We start from the raw sequence: 18,239 nt of genomic DNA, 5'->3' as shown, positions 1-18,239 counted from the left end.
CTTTGCGCCAGGCCACATCACACCAAATGGTTGTTGATTATATTCCTGTAACAGCTTGTAAGTAATAATTTATGATAGACATGTTATAGGTTTCAAACTCAAGGGTTTCTGTAATATTTCTGTAGCTGTTTACCTGTACTGCATTTTAACAAACACATAAATCTATTTTTGGGAAATTAAACCATAATCCGTTCTAACTTCCTCTCAATTCAGATAAATCCTGACCTCTGCTGGTGAATGACGGTCAATACAACTCCTGGCAATTTTTTTTTAATAAAACACTTGGATGCCCACCCAGCTTTTGTATTATTTATTTATTTATTTATTTATTTATTTATTTATTTACAAATAAACAAATCACAGACATGACACGGCCTGAAGTTATGTCCCAGCCCTGTCATGTAGTGAGAAATAAAGAGTGTCATCACTGCTCATAATCACACCTCAATACAAGATTACTTGTCAAATAAATGAACATGAAACATTCATTTGAGTTGGGATTATTTTAGTATCTTGTAGAGCTCGCAGACTACTACATGACAGTGGAAAATTACTTGCAATAATCCTAAAAACAGGTTTGGTTAAATGTTAAAGCATGCCCCCTACAAGCATAAGTGGCCCAGCTTCTATAGTGTAGAACCACTGACAAGGCTATGTGAAACTTTGCTTATATATATATATATATATATATATATATATATATATATATATATATATATATATATATATATATATATATACCCGTGTACAGCCCCATACAGGAGCCTCCATATCTCTCTGCTGCTGTTCCACATTAACCCATATTTAACCCAAGTGGAGCCTCCTGTTTCCCTACACACTACATCATATCCTATGTCAGTACTCAGCTGTACAAGATTAATTAGGATTGTTTTAAACAGATTATTCATTCACTTGTAATGTCTTGCCTTAAGAGCTGTGCAAATCAATAGATCAATTATATTATATATACATATATTTACTGATGAATAAATTTAGTTAATTAAGATCATGTCAAACAAATGTTTCCTCTTCCGTTTATAAATGTGCAAATTAATGGATAAATTGAGAAATTTACTGTAAAATTAGTCAAAAAGACGAGAATTTTAAGAGATAAAATAAACTGAGAGAAAACAATCGACTGTCACGTAAACATGATAACAGACTATAACAGCTACAATTCATTCGCCACTGAAATGCATTGTGTTTTCTCTCTTAAATGATTTAGGGTGAATGTAAAAGTTTATGTGGGATAAATATGATAATAAAATTAAGAGTCATTTAATTTTAGCTTCATGCAGCTTGTATCACTTTGTGTATGAATATTATGAAAATATATTGTAACCCAAAAGCTTAGAAATGTATTTGTGTGCACATTATAGTCATTATTTATATACAATTAAGTATATTTCCATTCAAGCAAAACAGTTGATTTATGCTCAAAGGGTACAGGCTCCTAAACTGAGCGGATGAAAATGCCAAACACAGCCCTAAACTGCTCAGGGATTTTCTTTATCCATTCTCATAACAATCATTCATTTAGGACAATATACTGTATAATAATAATAATAATAATAATAATAATAATAATAATAATAATAACAACAACAATAATAATAATAACAATAACAACAACAACAACAATAATAATAATAATAATAATAATAATAATAAGAAGAAGAAGAAGAAGAAGAAGAAGAAGAAGAAGAAGACCTTGCTGAAAGAAATGTGGAACGGTTAGAACATCCAGATTGTTGTAACGGTGTTTTTACGCATCACGCTATTACTGTTTATTGTTGCTTAGCATCTGTGACGTCACAGAAGAACTCCGAAACTTTCAGACATTCGCTGAAGTTTGTGCGAGTAAGTTGATTATTGAGGTTGCTCTGATCAGGAGAGAAAATGACGTTTCTGAGTGCACTTCTCGCTGCTGTGGTGTATTTTCTACTGCACCCCCTGTTGTACATGGTCATAGCTGCAGCCACCTTTTACTATTATGTTAAACGACGCAGTCGAGAGAAAACAACAGCGGGCCCCGAGGACACAACTGAAGGTACAACTATTTCTCAGTCGTGCTGCTGTAACCATACAGTGCTAAGTTTACTTCTGTCCTTTAAAATAAATGAATTTAGTAGATTTGTTCAGTCCTTCATAAGCTAAGAGGCTTTAGATGCACTGGTGGGTGAAAGCACTCACTCTTTCTGTCCAGGTTCATGGAGGAGTTTAGCTTCATGAATGTGTAATAAAATCTGTCAGCGTGTTCTTAGACCACATTAGACATGTGCATTAGACATTAACATTAGACATGAACATCAGTAAAGTGTTTTTTTTTTTCTTCCGTGGGCCAGTGAGAAAGTGTGAATCAGGGGCAGACTTATCATTAGGCAAAGTTCGGCATTGAGCCCCGAGCTCGCAAGGCCCCCAAAACGCTGAATAAACTTATGGTTAAGAAAGTTTTGTTTTTACTTTTCGCTAATTAATTATGTTTAGACGTATGTGTAGACAAGGCTCTAACATTACAGACAAAGAACAGCGAGGCTGAGACAGACAACAGGGTTCATTCTCTTTCTCTCTCTCTCTTTTTCTCTCTCTCTGCCCAAATGAAACTGAACTCTGATCATATGTGTTTAATGTCTCATGATGATGGTGTGCAATTCAGGTGTGGATTCATGTTCAGTGCTACTTCAAATAAATGTGTTTAAATATGACCATAATTTAGAAAAAATAAGAATATTTTAATAAGCTGCTGTCCTACTGTACCATACTGCGGCATATTGTTTGCTCTTGGTTAGTGGTCATAGTGAAATAGACTTCTATATTAATATAGGCCTAATATCAAGATTAATTTCATAATATTAATATTAGAAAATAAAATACATTATTATTGTTATTATTTTATTTTTTATTATTCTAGTAGTTAAAGTAGTAGTATATTTTTTGGTGGTAAAATGATTAGATGTGGATTCATGTTAGTGTTAAAATATAAAGTTTCAGTACTAATTCAGGAGTTGTACAGCTGAGTGGTACAGCTCTCCTACACTGCACTGCTGGTCTGGAATTCAAAACATTAATAATAGATGATGATGTCTGATGGCTTTTTATTTATTTATTTAGATTCATTGTTTGACCAGGGCACGGAACCGGCTGTGGTCCAACCCACAGAGGTTCCTCAGGACCAGGTCACGGTAAGTTTTTTCTGCTCCTAACTTTCGTTGTGGGAAAATCCAAAAATCCAATTTTTCATTATATGAGCATTTTAAATATCTGGATTGAAGTTTGGCCCTTATGGAGGAGGAAATGAAGTTTGTACTCCAGCACAAGGCTAAAGACAGCAATCCAGAGCTGATGTTCATTAACTGCAGATTTTATCAAGAAAACAATGCGTTAAAATTTGATCAGAAGTCTGATGAATATAAGGATTCCGTGTCAGACTTTGTGCTGTAGGCTGTATGGCCCTTTAGATAGATCAGAGATTTGCAACTAAACATGATGTTTGACTGAATGCTAGTGCTCAGGAGTGCTACAAACACCTAATGCCAACAATATTTGCCCGGTGAATTTCAGGAGCTTGTGAAGATTCTGAACCGTATTTTGTCTGATGACAGGATGAAGGAGCTGGAGGAATGCATCTGTAAGGCACTCAGAAATTGGAAGATAAAAAGCAAGGTGCGTGAGAAGTGTCTGATTAAAAAGTACTTTTCAAAATGTTATGAGAACCATGTGATAGGAATGATTGAGAATAGGAAATCTGGTCAGGTTGAATCTCAGAAAAGTATGCTTTCCCCAGTGCAGTGGACAACTTTTCTAGGGGTTATAAGGATTCTACTACGATGAGGGTGTTTCTATCCCCAACATGCGTAGGGTCAATCCTATCAACACTGAGCAAGATAAAGCGGCATCTTGGGAGGCTATTGGCGCTTACGGGCCTATTGCACAGTTGACAGTTCAGTGGTGGCTGAGAAGTTGGGGGTTTCGTCCAAGGATGAAACCTTGGAGAAACATCAGTGTCACGCGGCGATGCCTACGTGCTCTGAGAATTTGAGTGTCCCCGGTTTCTAGCCTTGGGTCACACTCTAGCGGAGTCTCCTTAGCGCAAGACGGTAATGACAGACAACTCCCTCACGGGCTGGAGCACGGTCTTAGACAGCGGTCCAGCTCACGGTATCTGGTGCGGCCCTCATCTGGAGCAGGGTGGCTCCATCCACAAGTGGTGGAGTCCATATGGCGAGGTTTGGCCAAGCGGGATTGCATGTGTTTGCCTCCGAGGAGACAACACACGGCCCGCTGTGGTTCACCCTCACTCCTCCCGCACAATTAGGGCTGGACGCCATGGTTCACATGTGGCCGAGGTCACATCTGTACGCTTTCCCCCCATCGCTCTGCTCCCACAAGTTCTAGCGAGAGTTCGCCAAGACAGTCTATGTCTGCTGCTGGTAGCACCTTATTGGCCAGCTCGAAAATGGTTCTGAGAGATAATATCCCTGCGACATGGAACTCCTTGGGAGATTCCCATCCGCAGGGATCCACTGTAGACCCAGTGAACTGCGCAATAGCTACAGTCCTGGAGTTCTTACAAGAACATTTCTCAGCGGGGTGGCTCCTTCTACAATCAGGGTTTACGTGGCCGCCATTTCGGCCAGCCACGCCCCTGTTGATGGAGCCTCTGTGATGCAACGTCCTCTGATTTCGAGGTTCATGCGTGGTGTCCGGTGGCTGAGGCCCATCTGCAGACCGCGCATACTTTCCTGGGACCTTCTGTGGTCCTGGAAGGTCTGTCAGGTGCTCCATTTGAGCCGTTAGTGTGGATCTGCTGTCTCAAGACGGAAGGGTTGATTTATCACCCTCGGCCAGAACTATGGAATCTGTGGGTCTGGCCCACAGTGGGTGGGGCACCAGCTCATAGATTCTGGTCTCACAGCTGAGATTGTAGAGACCATGTTAAATGCTAGAACACCATCCACAAGGAAATTGTATGCACTCAAGTGGCAGCTTTTTGTCTTATGGTGTGAGGAACGTCGGCTAGACCCAGTGAACTGCGCAATAGCTACAGTCCTGGAGTTCTTACAAGAACGTTTCTCAGCGGGGTGGGCTCCTTCTACAGTCAGGGTTTACTTGGCTGCCATTTCGGCCAGCCATGCCCCTGTTGATGGAGCCTCTGTGGGGCAACATCCTCTAACTTCGAGGTTCATGCGTGGTGTCAGGTGGCTGAGGCCCATCTGCAGGCCCATCTTTCTGGGACCTTTCTGTGGTCCTGGAAGGTCTGTCAGGGACCCCATTTGAGCCCTTAGGGTCAGCCTCTGAGAGGTTTCTGAATCTAAAGGTAGCTCTTCTGCTGGCCCTGACATCTCTCAAGCGAGTAGGAGACCTACAAGCTCTCTCTGTTGCCCCTTCCTGCCTTGACTTTGCCCCTGGATTGGCCAAGGCCTTCCTGTATCCTATGACAGATTATATTCCTAAAGTGCCTACATCGGCTGCCCACTCTGTGGTGTTTATATTCCTAAAGTGCCTCCATTCTCCACATCGGAACAAGAGAGAATGCACCTGCTGTGTCCAGTAAGGACTCTCTGTACTTACATCCACCGCTCCGGCCAGCGGCGTAAGTTGGAGCAGCCGCTGGTCTGCTTTGGTGGCGACAGTAGAGGTGATGCTGTGTCAAAGCAATGCATCTCTAATTGGATAGTGGAAGCAATCTCGATTGCTCATGAGGCGCATGGACTCGCTATGCCTCTGGGCATAAGGGCTCATTCCACTAGGGCGGTCGCCTCTGCGAAGGCTTTGTCCAAAGGGGTATCCTTACAAGATGTGTATGCTGCTGCAGGGTGGTCTACGCCACACACATTCATTCATTATTACACCCTGGATGTTCATTCCACCCCGGGCTCGAGTGTCTTGCAGTGACCCTCGGGCTTGGGTCTTTTTGAACAGGCCGTACCCTCGGTATGACGGAGTGGGTATTCTCGTTCCCATAGTGTTATGCTAAACGCAACGTCGAAGTTCCCTTTGAAAGGGAACGTCTGGGTTACGCATGTGACCCTGTTCCCTGAGAAGGGAACGAGACGTTGCGTAGCTTTGTCATACCAGGGCAGGCCTGTGAATTGTGTCTTGGCTTCAGATAATAAAGGCTGATGGCGCGGTTCACAGGAGCCATATTTATATCACGTGACGCGCTTAATTTCCACGTCACCTGATCATGGCAAGCCTATAAATAGGCATGATTTTACACAAGCTTCAGATACCGGTCACGCGTGAGAGGCGCTCCCATAGTGTTATGATAAACGTAACGGCTCGTTCCCTTCTCAGGGAACAGGGTTAACCCAGACAATTTTGTGGTCAGTAAACCATTTTTGTGTTGATTTTGATGTTTTGGATCATTGTCCTGCTGGAAGATCCAACCACGGCCCATTTTAAGCTTTCTAGCAGAGCCAGTCAGGTTTTCATTTAATATCTGTTGATATTTGAGTCCATGATGCCATGTATCCTAACAAAATGTCCAGGTCCTCTGGCAGAAAAACAGCCCCAAAACATTAAAGAGCCACCACCATATTTAACTGCATAAGGTACTTTTCCCTATAGCCACCTCTCTGTGTTCACCAAAACCAAAACCACCTCTAGTGTTTATTGCCAAAAAGCTCTATTTTGGTTTCATCTGACCATAGAACCCGATCCCATTTGAAGTTCCAGTAGTGTCTGGCAAACTGAAGATGCTCGAGTTTGTTTTTGGATTAGAGTAGAGGCTTTTTTCTTGAAACCCTTCCAAACAACTTGTGGTGATGCAGGTGACTTCGGATTGTAGTTTTGGAGAGTTTCTGACTCCAAGACGCATCTAACTTCTGCAATTCTCCAGCTGTGATCCTTGTGGATTTTTTGGCCACTCGAACCGTCTGCTTCACAGTGCACTGAGACAATATAGACACGCGTCCAATTCCAGGTTGATTCATAACATCTCCAGTTGACTGGAACTTCTTAATTATTGCCCTGATGGTGGAAATGGGCATTTTCGATGCTTGTGCTATTTTCTTATAGACACGCCCCATTTTGTGAAACTCAACAACACTTTTGCCGCACTTCACAGCTATATTCCTTGGTCTAACCCATTGTTATGAATTAAGGGAAATTGTCCTGTGTGTTACCCCATATTTATACCCACCCCTGTGAAACAGGAAGTCATGGTTGAACAATTTCCTGTTCCTAGTCACCCAGGTGACCCCCTGGGTTAAATGATAAATGTTAAATGTTAATGTTAAAGTTTAAATGTTAAATGACATTAAATGAGTTAGAGTGAATGTAAAAGTTTATGTGGGATAAATAGATAAAATTAAGAGTCATTTCATTTTAGCTTCATGCAGCTTGTATCACTTTGTGTATGAATATTATGAAAATATATTGTAACCCAAAAGCTTAGAAATGTATTTGTGTGCACATTATAGTCATTATTAATATACAATAAAGTATATTTCCATTCAAGCAAAACAGTTGATTTATGCTCAAAGCGTACAGGCTCCTAAACTGAGCGGATGAAAATGCCAAACACAGCCCTAAACTGCTCAGGGATTTTGTTGATCCATTCTCATAACAATCATTAATTTAGGACAATATACTGTATACAATAATAATAATAATAATAATAATAATAATAATAAGACCTTGCTGAAAGAAATGTGGAACGGTTAGAACTTCCAGATTGTTGTAACGGTGTTTTTACGCATCACGGTATTACTGTTTATTGTTGCTTAGCATCTGTGACATCACAGAAGAGCTCAGAATCTTTCAGACACTCACTGAACTTTGTGCGAGTAAGGTAATTATTGCGGTTGCTCTGATCAGGAGAGAAAATGAAGACGTTTCTGAGTGCACTTTTCGCTGCTGTAGTGGATTTTCCACTGCTCCCTCTGTTGTACATGGTCATAGCTGCAGCCACCATTACTGGAGGAGTTGGACGAGTGTGTTCCTCAGAAAGTTTCTGTTCCAGACAAAGGCGTTGAACCCGACAGCATTTCCCCAGCTAAACGTACGAGATTATAAGCTGTTAGTGAAGATGCACCAGTTGTAACTTCCCTTGGAGGATTCTGCAACACTACGCCAAAATCCACACCCCTGCAGTCCTTTATTCGTCCCCCATGCTCTAGTACGTTTTTCCCACAAAACTCCCTGCAAGCCCCTGTACCTCCAGCCTGCCGCTTCACCGGTCCAGTGACTCCTGGACCTGTGAGAGCGACATCTCGGTGGCAAAGAGAAGCTGTTACTCCTCGAGCAGAAAATCGCTCTTTATTCCAGGCTGTATCTCCATCGACTCCCCAAACACCACGTCCTCTCCACATGCCCGTCCTGACTAATAACCAGGTCCAGCTGGTGTCCGCAGCCAGTAAGACGCCTTGGAGGCCGAGGAGCGATTCCGCTCATCCCAAAATGCGTCTTTTTCCTGGTCCAGCGGGTGCACTGCCGCAACAGGTGACTCATGAGAGTCCGGGCTTTAGCTCACTTGATAGATTTTACAGAAATGTGGAAGGTGTTGTAGGCGGAGGGTTTAAATAGTTCTGTCAGTTGAATAAAGGTTTTTGCATACCCTTTTTTTTTTTTTTTTTTTTTTTTTTTTAAATTCCACAGATCAGTGGTTGGGGTCTGGATGACATCTTTGTGGCAGTTACACAGGCACTAGCACATGGGGCTGTGGCTTGCACACGCAGTGAGGTACTATGCTACATATGTTATCACACAAACTTTATACATAACCCTTTCTGTAGAGCATTGTTCTTATAGTCTCGGTCCCACTCTCTTCCTAGTTTTCTCCATGGCATGATAGTTACCAATCAGGGAACCAATCGGAACCCGTGTGTGTGTGTGTGCGTGCGTTTGTGCGTGCGTGCGTGTGTGTGAACAGGTCCCGAGCTCTCAAGTAAATGACGAAGAGGAGTTCAGTGTCGGTCCGTGGGCAGCAATGAAGGCTGAGATGGGATTGGATGAGAGAAACCCTTCCTGTTTCCTCCATCTGTACAGCGTTGTCATGGTGCTGCGGAAAGTAAGCAAAACATTCTAACAACAGTTTGTTCTCACTGCAAAATATACATATGCTCTAATTGCGTATGTAAAATATTTGTCAGGCTAATTCATGGTTGTTAATTCATTAGTGTTTCAGAGACCTTGGTGTTGTGTCTAATTAGTTTTTATTTTCTGTCATTTTTCTTTCTTCTTTGCTTAATGACTCTTCTGCTCCTTTTGTTACTGATTTGAACAAATTGTCTTTCTTAGGCGGCATCAAGACAAGTGTCCATGAATAAGGTGCCTAACATGGCGGTGGTGTTAAAGAGCATTTTGCACACCCAGGGAGATGCCATAGCAGTGTTCAGGGACCCCACGGGTAAGACATCTGTGTGTGTGTGTGTGTGTGTGTGTGTGTGTGTGTGTGTGTGTGTGTTATATTATAATAAAATATAATACAAAATATTTCAAATGATATAATAAAATATAATAAAATACAATATAATAATTAGCTGTGGCTCAGTTGGTAGAGCGGGTCCACTAATCGTAGGGTTGGCGGTTCGATTCCCGGCCCGCATGACTCCACATGCCGAAGTGTCCTTGGGCAAGAACCCCAAGTTGCTCCCGATGGCAAGTTAGCACCTTGCATGGCAGCTCTGTTACCATTGGTGTGTGAGTGTGTGTGAATGGGTGAATGAGACACAGTGTAAAGTGCTTTGGATAAAAGCACTATATAAGTGTGCCATTTACCTCAAAAAAAAAGTGTGCCAATAAATAAAATATAACATAATAAAAAACAATATAGTAAAAAATAATATAATAAAAAAGAATATATAATAAATAAAATATAACAAAATATAATAAAAAAAATGTACAAAATTATATAATAAAAAATAATAATATACTACTAATAAATAATAATATTTTGACTTTCATAGGTAGTGTTCCTACAAATTAGCATTGTGTCAAAGTGGAAATGTTACAGCCAGGTTAAATCTAGGGTCATATTTCCAATGCTAAAATTCTTCCTAAACAACAATCATGACTCAGCAACTGTAATTAGGCGCAGGCACACCTTTCAGGAATTAACAAAAGTGCTTTGTGTTACTTGTAAACTAATGTAACTTGTAACTAACAAAATGTGGAAAATGTTTTAAAAGCATTTACATATTTGTTCAAAACTATAGTTTAAGGTATATGTTAAATGAAAGGTATGTGTGAATGATGTTTATATTTAATAATAACTTTTCCTTTAATTTTCACTATAGCCAGTTGTGTTTTTATGTCTGCTTATATTATCAGTTTTTTACATGGCTGCTTATATTATCCTCACCAACTTCTGTAAACAAACACCTAACCTCAAGTGGCAACAAAAATCCCCCACAATGGATTTCAGGCATTTTGTCCCCAAATTAAACCAACATTCAGAAACCAGTTGGGGGAAAAATGAGCACACCTTTCCTACTTCCACAACCATTAAGAGAGTAATTAGTAGCCATGTGTTACAAATAAAATGAGTAAGATTGGTTCATCATTAAGAAGTGTGATTGCCTCTATAATAGTAGAAGTTTTGGTAGTTAGGTGTTCTGGAGCTCTCAGGTGTGTGTCTACACCATGCCAAAAAGAAAGGACATCAGCCATAACCTCAGAGAAGTAACTATTGCTGCTCATCAATCTGGGCAGAGTTATAAGGCCATCTCCAAACAATCTGAACTTTCATCATTTCTAAATCGAGAAGGATTGTTTACAAACTGAGAGATTTCAAGACAGACTGCCAGTCCTCCCTTGGGTGGGTGCCTCGGCAAATTCTCCAAATTCCAAGGTCAGAAAAACCCAAAAGCTACATCATGAGACATATATAGGCCTTTGTAAGCACATTAAATGTTTGTTCGTGACAGCACGAATACTGAACAGCTATGTCTTTCATGGAAGGCTGGCTAGGAAAAAGGCCTTCTCTCCAAAAAGATTATGGAGCGTGAACAAACCATGAAAGTTCTGGAACAATTTCCTTTGAACTGATGAGACTAAGATGGAGGTTTGGTCATCGTGCACAGCACTATGTTTGTTTGCCAAAAACCAAACGCAGCACATCACCACAAAAACCTCATACGAACTGTCAAGCATGGTGGTTGGTGGAGGGGTAATAATCTGACCATTCACCACTGAAAGCATCTGCTGGAAATCAGCTCCATCCGTATTACAGCTGTTTACCTACAACCTTTTTTTCCTCCCTGTACATTGTCACACTTATGATGATTTGCAAATGTATTCATATTTGATCTAGGTGAGATGCAGGGTACAGTTCACAGACGGTTGCTGGAGGAGAGACAGGGAGAGCTGAAGACTGGCGCAGTGCTGCTGCTCAAACAAGTAATATACCGCTGCTTACATCATACTGCTTTACCCGCCATGTGATCCCTAGAATTCTTAAGGAATTGCCGTGATGCTCTTGCCTAGGTGAGCGTGTTCTCCACCTCTAATCAGAACCACTACCTGAACGTAACCCCCAATAACCTTCTTCGAATCTACCCTCCTGACGGAGCAGTCCACGCCTCCTCCCAGCATTCTCAGCCTGCACTGGTTAGATTTGCACTCTTCAAGATATTTTTGATTAATATTCATTGTTCAGCAAAGTTTTGCTGATGTATTTTTTGTTGATGTGTTGAATTACTGCATTGTGTGTCCTCCAAGCCTGAAGGGGGGCCCATATCTCAGGAGCAGGGCAGCATCCCAGCTAAACCTAGGGTCCCAGCTAATGGGGTGGTCCAGTCTGCTACACGACCTGACTGCTCAGAGGATGCTCAATGGGATGCAGGTGCAGTGATGTCGAGAACCCGAGTGTGTTGGATCAATCAAACACTTGCGCCTTGTTTGTGATTTACTGCACAAATCCTTTTTTTAGTCGGATTGTTTACATTAGTTGTGTCCAATCTTATCCCCAGAAGGCCGGTGTGTGGGTGTAGGATTTCATACCGATCAACCAGGAGCCCCACCTGATTCCACCTGTTTAATCGGTTAATTTTGGCTTTCAGTAGACTCGGGTGTGGCTTCTGCCCGGTTCCACCCTTTCCAGATAACATTGGACACCCATGATCATTTCACCGTGGCCTTGATCTGACACGTACTTCTGAGCCGACCCGCATGCACAAAAAACAAAGAAACCCGGTTATGTCTAGAAAAGCAACCTGCTTAGACAGAAAAGAACATTTTTTAAATAGTGATTTAGTGAAACTGGCTGCGTCTGAAACTGCACATTTGCATACTATATAGTATGCGAAAAGCAGTACGCCAGAGGGGCAGTATGTCCGAATTCTAAATATGCGAGAAACAGTAGGTGAGAAATACCCGGATGGCGTACTATTTCCAACAAGATTTTGCAGTTTGCTATCGATGGACACTACCCGAGTTAAACAATCCCACAATGCAATGGGACTGGTGCGGACGAGCTCAGAAAAAAAACTGCGGAAGACCGCGTCGGTTCTTTTTAAGTAAACCTCGGTTAAACACGACTTGTTTAACAATACCCGAATAAATTGTTAACTTCTTTAAGATTTTTGTGTTTATGATGACGTCGAAGATCACATGACAATGTGTCGGATGTAGTATATCCGGGATTGCAGTAAATTGTAAGTCGCTTTGAATAAAAGCGTCCGCTAAATGAATAAATGTAAATGAAAGTAACATGAAAATGTAAGACGTTTCAATCTACTATAGGTAGACGTTTACAAATGTCTTACTATAACTGGATTTACATGTAGAACACTGACAAGTTTCAATCTAGATTGAAACTTGTCAGTGTTCTACATGTAAATCCAGTTATAGTAAGACATTTGTTTCTATGGTAACAATCAACGAATCCAGTAAAGTACATACATCTTTTGAGATTCGACGTTGTATAACAATGGATTTGGGTCATTTATTTATTTATTTCCCCATTCTAGTTTGTTAAACACAATTTTATAATATGCGTCCAAATCCATGCATTAATTCCCTGAAGTCTGATGAAATTATTACACCCTCGTTAAAGGTGAACATCTGTGAAACAAATATTGTGCATATGTTCCTCAATGCTGATTAATGTTCATCTGCTTGTGTCGTGCAGATGACCCTGACGAGCTGCTTTTGGCGTTGCGTCGAGTCTTACTCCGCCTGGAGCCGACACCATTAATATAGAAATGTGCCAGACCACAGCAAAATGGCATAGCCGAACATGCTTTTTGTTCAGTTTGTGTTTCTGTAGAAGCTGTTGTAAGATATGTACATAATCAGAAAACAGTCATCTAGACGAGATGAATAAATTTTCAAGTTTGAACTGTCTACTAAGGTTTTTTTTTCCCCTCCTCCCCCAACCTGAGTATTGTAGGTTTAATAATAATAATAATAATAATAATACCAGATGAGTTCATGCTAACTTATGATTTTTCTTTTGCGCACCAACACTGACGGGTTACTCAGGCATTAGCAGTGCGAATGAATTCTCAGTGCGTATGTGAATGAGATCTGGGTTTTGTCGAGTGTAATATTTGAGCTGTCATAGAGACAGGTGTGCTGGTGTAGGTTTCCATGGTTACTTCATCCTGTGCCCTTGAATTTAAAGAGGTTCTCGAGACAAAAGTCTGACAGCTTGATCCACTTGTGAAGATGTAACGGGTCTTCCAGGGTCACTGGGAGAATGGTTTTAATGGACTTTATTCATGTCAAAACCCTGTCCTGGTCTGCGTGTTGAATAAGGAGTATTGTGGTGGTTATTTTTACTTATTTATTTTTTATTGTTTTTAACTTTTTTTTTTTTTTAAATATAGCCATCTATAGCTCTCTAGTCCTGCTCTTTTTTCCCTTTCCTTTTCTTCCCCTCCCCTCTTTATGCTTTCTCATCTTGCTCTTGTTTCTTCCTACTCCTCATGCAAGTTATCATGTCTATCACACCCAGATGAGGTGTATTCCCACTTGAATAATGTTATGTAATTATATATAATTGAATTAATGACCGTAGTGTCACATCCCATTCACACTTCTTGTTTTTACTCTTCAGACCAATGGACAGAGATTGATGGACTGTAAATGTTGGAGTGTTTAGAGAGGAAATCAGTGAACGAGGCACTGCCAGATGGTGTAAGTTTGTCTTCTACCTGTAAGACATACTTTTCAAAAATGTCTGTGACCAAGCCCAAACGTTGTAGTAATAAAAATGGTTTTGCTTTGATTAAGTTAACAGACAATCTTTTTGGATGTTGCTAAACTGTTTATTTGAACTTTTCATTTGAACTAATTCCACGACCAAAGCGTGTCAAAGGTTTAAAAAAAAAACAAAAAAAAAAACAAAAACAAAAACAAAAAAAAAAAAAAACCACAACCACCACCACCAAGTGCCATTTTCTCTGCAGAAACATGTCCTTTGAACTTTAATGAGCCCCATGATTCAGCACAGAGAATCCCAGGCTCAGACAATAATTATCAGGAAGTAATCTGTAAAGTAGTCATGCTTCCAAAAGGGCTCCATTTTCCATACAGACAGAGAAATGTATTTGTTCTTGGTCATGTCCCAGAGGAGAGATAATCTGTGCATAAACCGCATATACATTAGCAGGGACATGTCCATTCTCTGTCACAACCTGCGCATGACCAGGACAGCAGCCAGAACTCCAGCCAGAAGGATGCAGACATTCTTACCGGTAGGAGTGCCAAAGAAGGAACACATCACCCCCTGAGAGAGAGAGAAACAAACAATATTATACTTGATCTCTGATCTTTGTTGGTCTCCACTCCTGGTTTATGGCAGCCTACGAGAGACCTTCCTTTAGTTTACACAGGAGGATAGATCTATTGCTCTAAGTGGAGGAAATTTGATTATTTGCTGCAAGTTTTATGGTACTTTTGTGGAGAGGAAGGAACAATACTGCACCAATGGTCACGGTAACAATGTCAGTTTCATATTGAACCTGATATAGCCTCCCCCCTTTTAAATGTTATTTTATTAATTTTTTGTCAAAAGGTATCAAATGTTTGTGGACACTCGACTGAAATGTTTCTCATGATCTTAAAAACCTTTTGATCTGAAGGTGTATGATTAAATGTTTGAAATTGGTGTTGAAGACAAAAATATAATTGTGCCGACATTCATTAGAAAAATAAAATTTACAAACTTTTTTTTTTTTTTTTTTTTTTTTTTTTAAAACAGACGACTCTGAGGGAAATCAACCGCTAAGAGTCCAGCGTAGGTGTGAACTCCTTTAATACTGTTTAAAAAGCATCTCAGGGAAATTCCTCTAGAAATCGGTCGAGAAAACGCCAAGAATACATTTCTGGAAATTCTAGGCGAGAAAGGACGTCTACTTTGACGATGCTAAAATACAAAGTTTAGATTTAGTTTGGATTTTTTCATCACAACATAATTCCCCATAGTTCCACTTGTGTTATTCCAGACTTTTGTTGGCTATTTTTCCCCACATTTTAGAATAATAAAGAATGTGTCAAATGTTTGTATGTACCATTATTATTTGCATTGATTTGTTCTCATTTTGTTTTGGGTCTGTTTGCTTATGGTTTTTGTGCCAACTGACTGAGCATATGTTTGTTCTACATTCTTGTCTGTAAGAATAAGAAAACCCAATAAAGAATAAATCATTGAAGAGAAAAAGAAAAAAAGAAGAGTACTTGTTTAAATAATCTAGGTGGGATATTAGTATCCAATATAGTTAAACACCCATAATGTATGAGCTTAAGTGAATATGAAAGGTTGTCTTGCATGTCCCAATCAAAAAATAAGCAACGAGACACTTACCCAGCCTCCCTGTTCCCTAATCCAGTCAACCACATGTTCCCGCAGGTAGTCCAGAGTCCATTCGATGATGTTTTTGATGAGGTCTGTCATTTTCTGCTTGATCGCCTGAGATTGCGTGTGAACGAGAGACAGGTCGAAAAATGCAATGAGGATTCATGCAAATGTAAAGATAGCTAATAGCGGCAGATACAGGGATGGGGAGCTTTACAAAAGAAACAAGACTTCCCTCGGTTTCAAGTTAGAGTGGTGCCTGAAAGTTTGTAGAAGTTACTATACATCTGCATAAATATGGCATGAAACAGTCAAAAGTCCTAACAGTACTGGTCACACCAGATACTGAAAGCAAAAGGTTCACATACTTTTGTCTCAGATATGGGATGGATATTGGATCATTTCTCTCAATAAATAAACGGCCAAGTATAATATTTTTGTCTCATTTGTTTAACTGGGTTCTCTTGGTCTACTTTGTGAAAATAGGATGAGGTTTTAGGTCGTATTTATGCAGACATGTCGAAGGTTCTACAGGGTTCACAAACTTTCAAGCACTACTGCGCACTGAGAGTAACTGGGCATGAAAAGGATAAAGAATCCTGTCTTGGAGACGGAAGGAAGGCTTTCATTAAGGCAGAGTTAGAGTTAATTAGTGTCCTTGCCGTGATCACAAGTTGACCAGCTACGTAGAACAACAACACCACTGTGCCCCAGGAAAATTTCCCATCCCTGAAAAGCTCCTTTACCACCTTCACAAACGTTTCCCTAGTCGGCTGCAGTGTTGAGCTGTCAAGGATTCTGAGAGAGAGAGAGAGAGAGAGAGAGAGAGAGAGAGAGAGAGAGAGAGAGAGAGAGAGAGAGAGAGAGAGAGAAAATATGGTACGAAAGTGGGATTTTCCTCCTTGTTCCATCAGACTCTGGCGCGGACACACATGTAAATAATAAAATATACAAGTTGTATATTTTAAAATAAATGACAGGAACATCCTCCATAATCACCTGTAATCTTAGGACAGCAATCACATACATAACCTGATCGAGATGGTACGAGGCAGATCACCCACCATGAAGATCATAGTCTCCAGACCTCTTCCCACATACAGACGTGGAGCTGAAAAGTTCAGTAAACTTCTTGCTTTGAATGACTGGTTAGTTTCTTGGTGTAATTAACAAACAGATTCTGTTCATAACTGAGGTCTCTTCTGTGAGCATCCTAGGTTGTTTCGTCCTGATGGCCTGTACCCCAGCAGCCTCAGAGTGGAACTGCTGTTAGACAACATCTCTAAGGCGCTACATACCAAGTGACTGCCTACCACAATTACATCTTCCTACAATAACAAGGTTCATCATAAGCAATGTTTATTTAATAGTTCAACACTTGTAGTACATACAATAGAGACTGTGTCTGTTCCCCGAGCTATACAAACACATAGAAAATTTCAGAAAGTTTGTTTTAGTAACCTAATTAACAAACTTGGATCATACTGAATGCACATCCAGCACCTTTAATCTGAAGCTAGGACTATTAAACATTAGATATCTTGTGTCTAAGGCTCTAATTGTTAACGAAATCACTACTGATCAGGAATGTAATTTAATGTGTTTAACGGAAACTTGGATTAAACCGAACAGTACATAGCATTAAATGAAGCCAGTCCTCCTGGATACAGTTATATACATCAACCTCGTTCAACTGGTAGAGGAGGTGGTGTTGGTCTCCTCCATAGTCAAAATCTAGGAGTCACAAAAACCTAGTCATAAATTTAATTCTTTTGAAATTCTTTATACCAGTATAACTTATGTAGCCACAAAAAATAATTCAATTCCTCTATTATTTACAAACCCCCAGGGCCATATACTGAATTTCTTAGTGAAATTGAAGACTCTCAAACATGGCCGTTTCTGTAGATAAAGCATTAATCATCTGTGATTTTAATATTCATTTTGATAACCCGGAAGACCCTCCGAGAACAGCAGTCGTGTCCATCTTAGATTCAGAAGGGATTAATCAGAACGTAATCGGACCAACTCATAATGGTGGTCACACTCTTGACCTCATACTAACATACGAATTAAATACAGAAAATATTGTTATTTTTCCACAGTCTGAAGTTGTCTCAGACCATTATCTTACCTCGTTCATAATACATATTGATCATAATATTTCCACCTCGCCACCACGTAAAACGTATTCACATTAGCTACTGCACCGAGCTTCATAAACAACCTCCCAGAGACATCAATTAGATTTCAATCACCGTCTGATCCAATAGAACTCGATCAGGTGACTGAATGCTTAGAGTCAACGCTCCGCTACACGCTAGATGGAGTGGCTCTACTCAAAAGAAAATTCATTAGAGTAAAAACTAGCACCCTGGTATAACGATAAGATGCATACCTTAAAACAGAAAATTAGAACGTAAATGGGGTCAGACCAAATTGGTAGTATTTCAAACAGCATGGAAAGAGAGCCTACTGAACTATAGAAAAATCT

General features: G+C 40.2%; 2 protein-coding genes across 3 annotated transcripts in view; one reads left to right on the top strand and one right to left on the bottom strand.

Moving 5' to 3' along the window:
• Positions 1-1,809: 1,809 nt before the first annotated feature.
• LOC108274830 (homologous recombination OB-fold protein) lies at positions 1,810-13,285 on the top strand. Of its 2 annotated transcripts, none has more exons than XM_053675947.1 (10): positions 1,810-2,050; positions 3,112-3,182; positions 3,603-3,663; positions 8,602-8,685; positions 8,876-9,013; positions 9,244-9,352; positions 11,258-11,343; positions 11,431-11,553; positions 11,665-11,788; positions 13,076-13,285. In XM_053675947.1, the coding sequence occupies exons 1-10, from the start codon at positions 1,994-1,996 to the stop codon at positions 13,144-13,146; spliced, it is 924 nt and encodes a 307-aa protein (XP_053531922.1). In that variant the 5' UTR covers positions 1,810-1,993; the 3' UTR covers positions 13,147-13,285. The 2 variants fall into 2 exon arrangements, with proteins under 2 accessions (XP_053531922.1, XP_053531917.1); XM_053675942.1 differs by having other exon boundaries at positions 3,562-3,663.
• Positions 13,286-14,326: 1,041 nt separating this feature from the next.
• LOC108274750 (apoptosis regulator BAX) overlaps positions 14,327-18,239 on the bottom strand; it is a 7,430-nt gene continuing 3,517 nt past the window's right edge. The window contains exons 4-6 of the mRNA XM_053677062.1: positions 16,408-16,543; positions 15,755-15,859; positions 14,327-14,677 (exon numbers count right to left, since the gene is read on the bottom strand). Of these exons, the coding sequence (XP_053533037.1) occupies positions 14,579-14,677; positions 15,755-15,859; positions 16,408-16,543 (340 nt within the window). The 3' untranslated portion in view covers positions 14,327-14,578. The remainder of the gene's footprint in view (positions 14,678-15,754; positions 15,860-16,407; positions 16,544-18,239) is intronic.

The sequence above is a fragment of the Ictalurus punctatus genome, chromosome 2, assembly GCF_001660625.3.
Source record: "Ictalurus punctatus breed USDA103 chromosome 2, Coco_2.0, whole genome shotgun sequence".
Taxonomy (NCBI): Eukaryota; Metazoa; Chordata; class Actinopteri; order Siluriformes; family Ictaluridae; genus Ictalurus; species Ictalurus punctatus.
The sequence above is the reverse complement of the archived record's forward strand: the minus strand, read 5'-3'. Positions and strand labels throughout refer to the sequence as shown.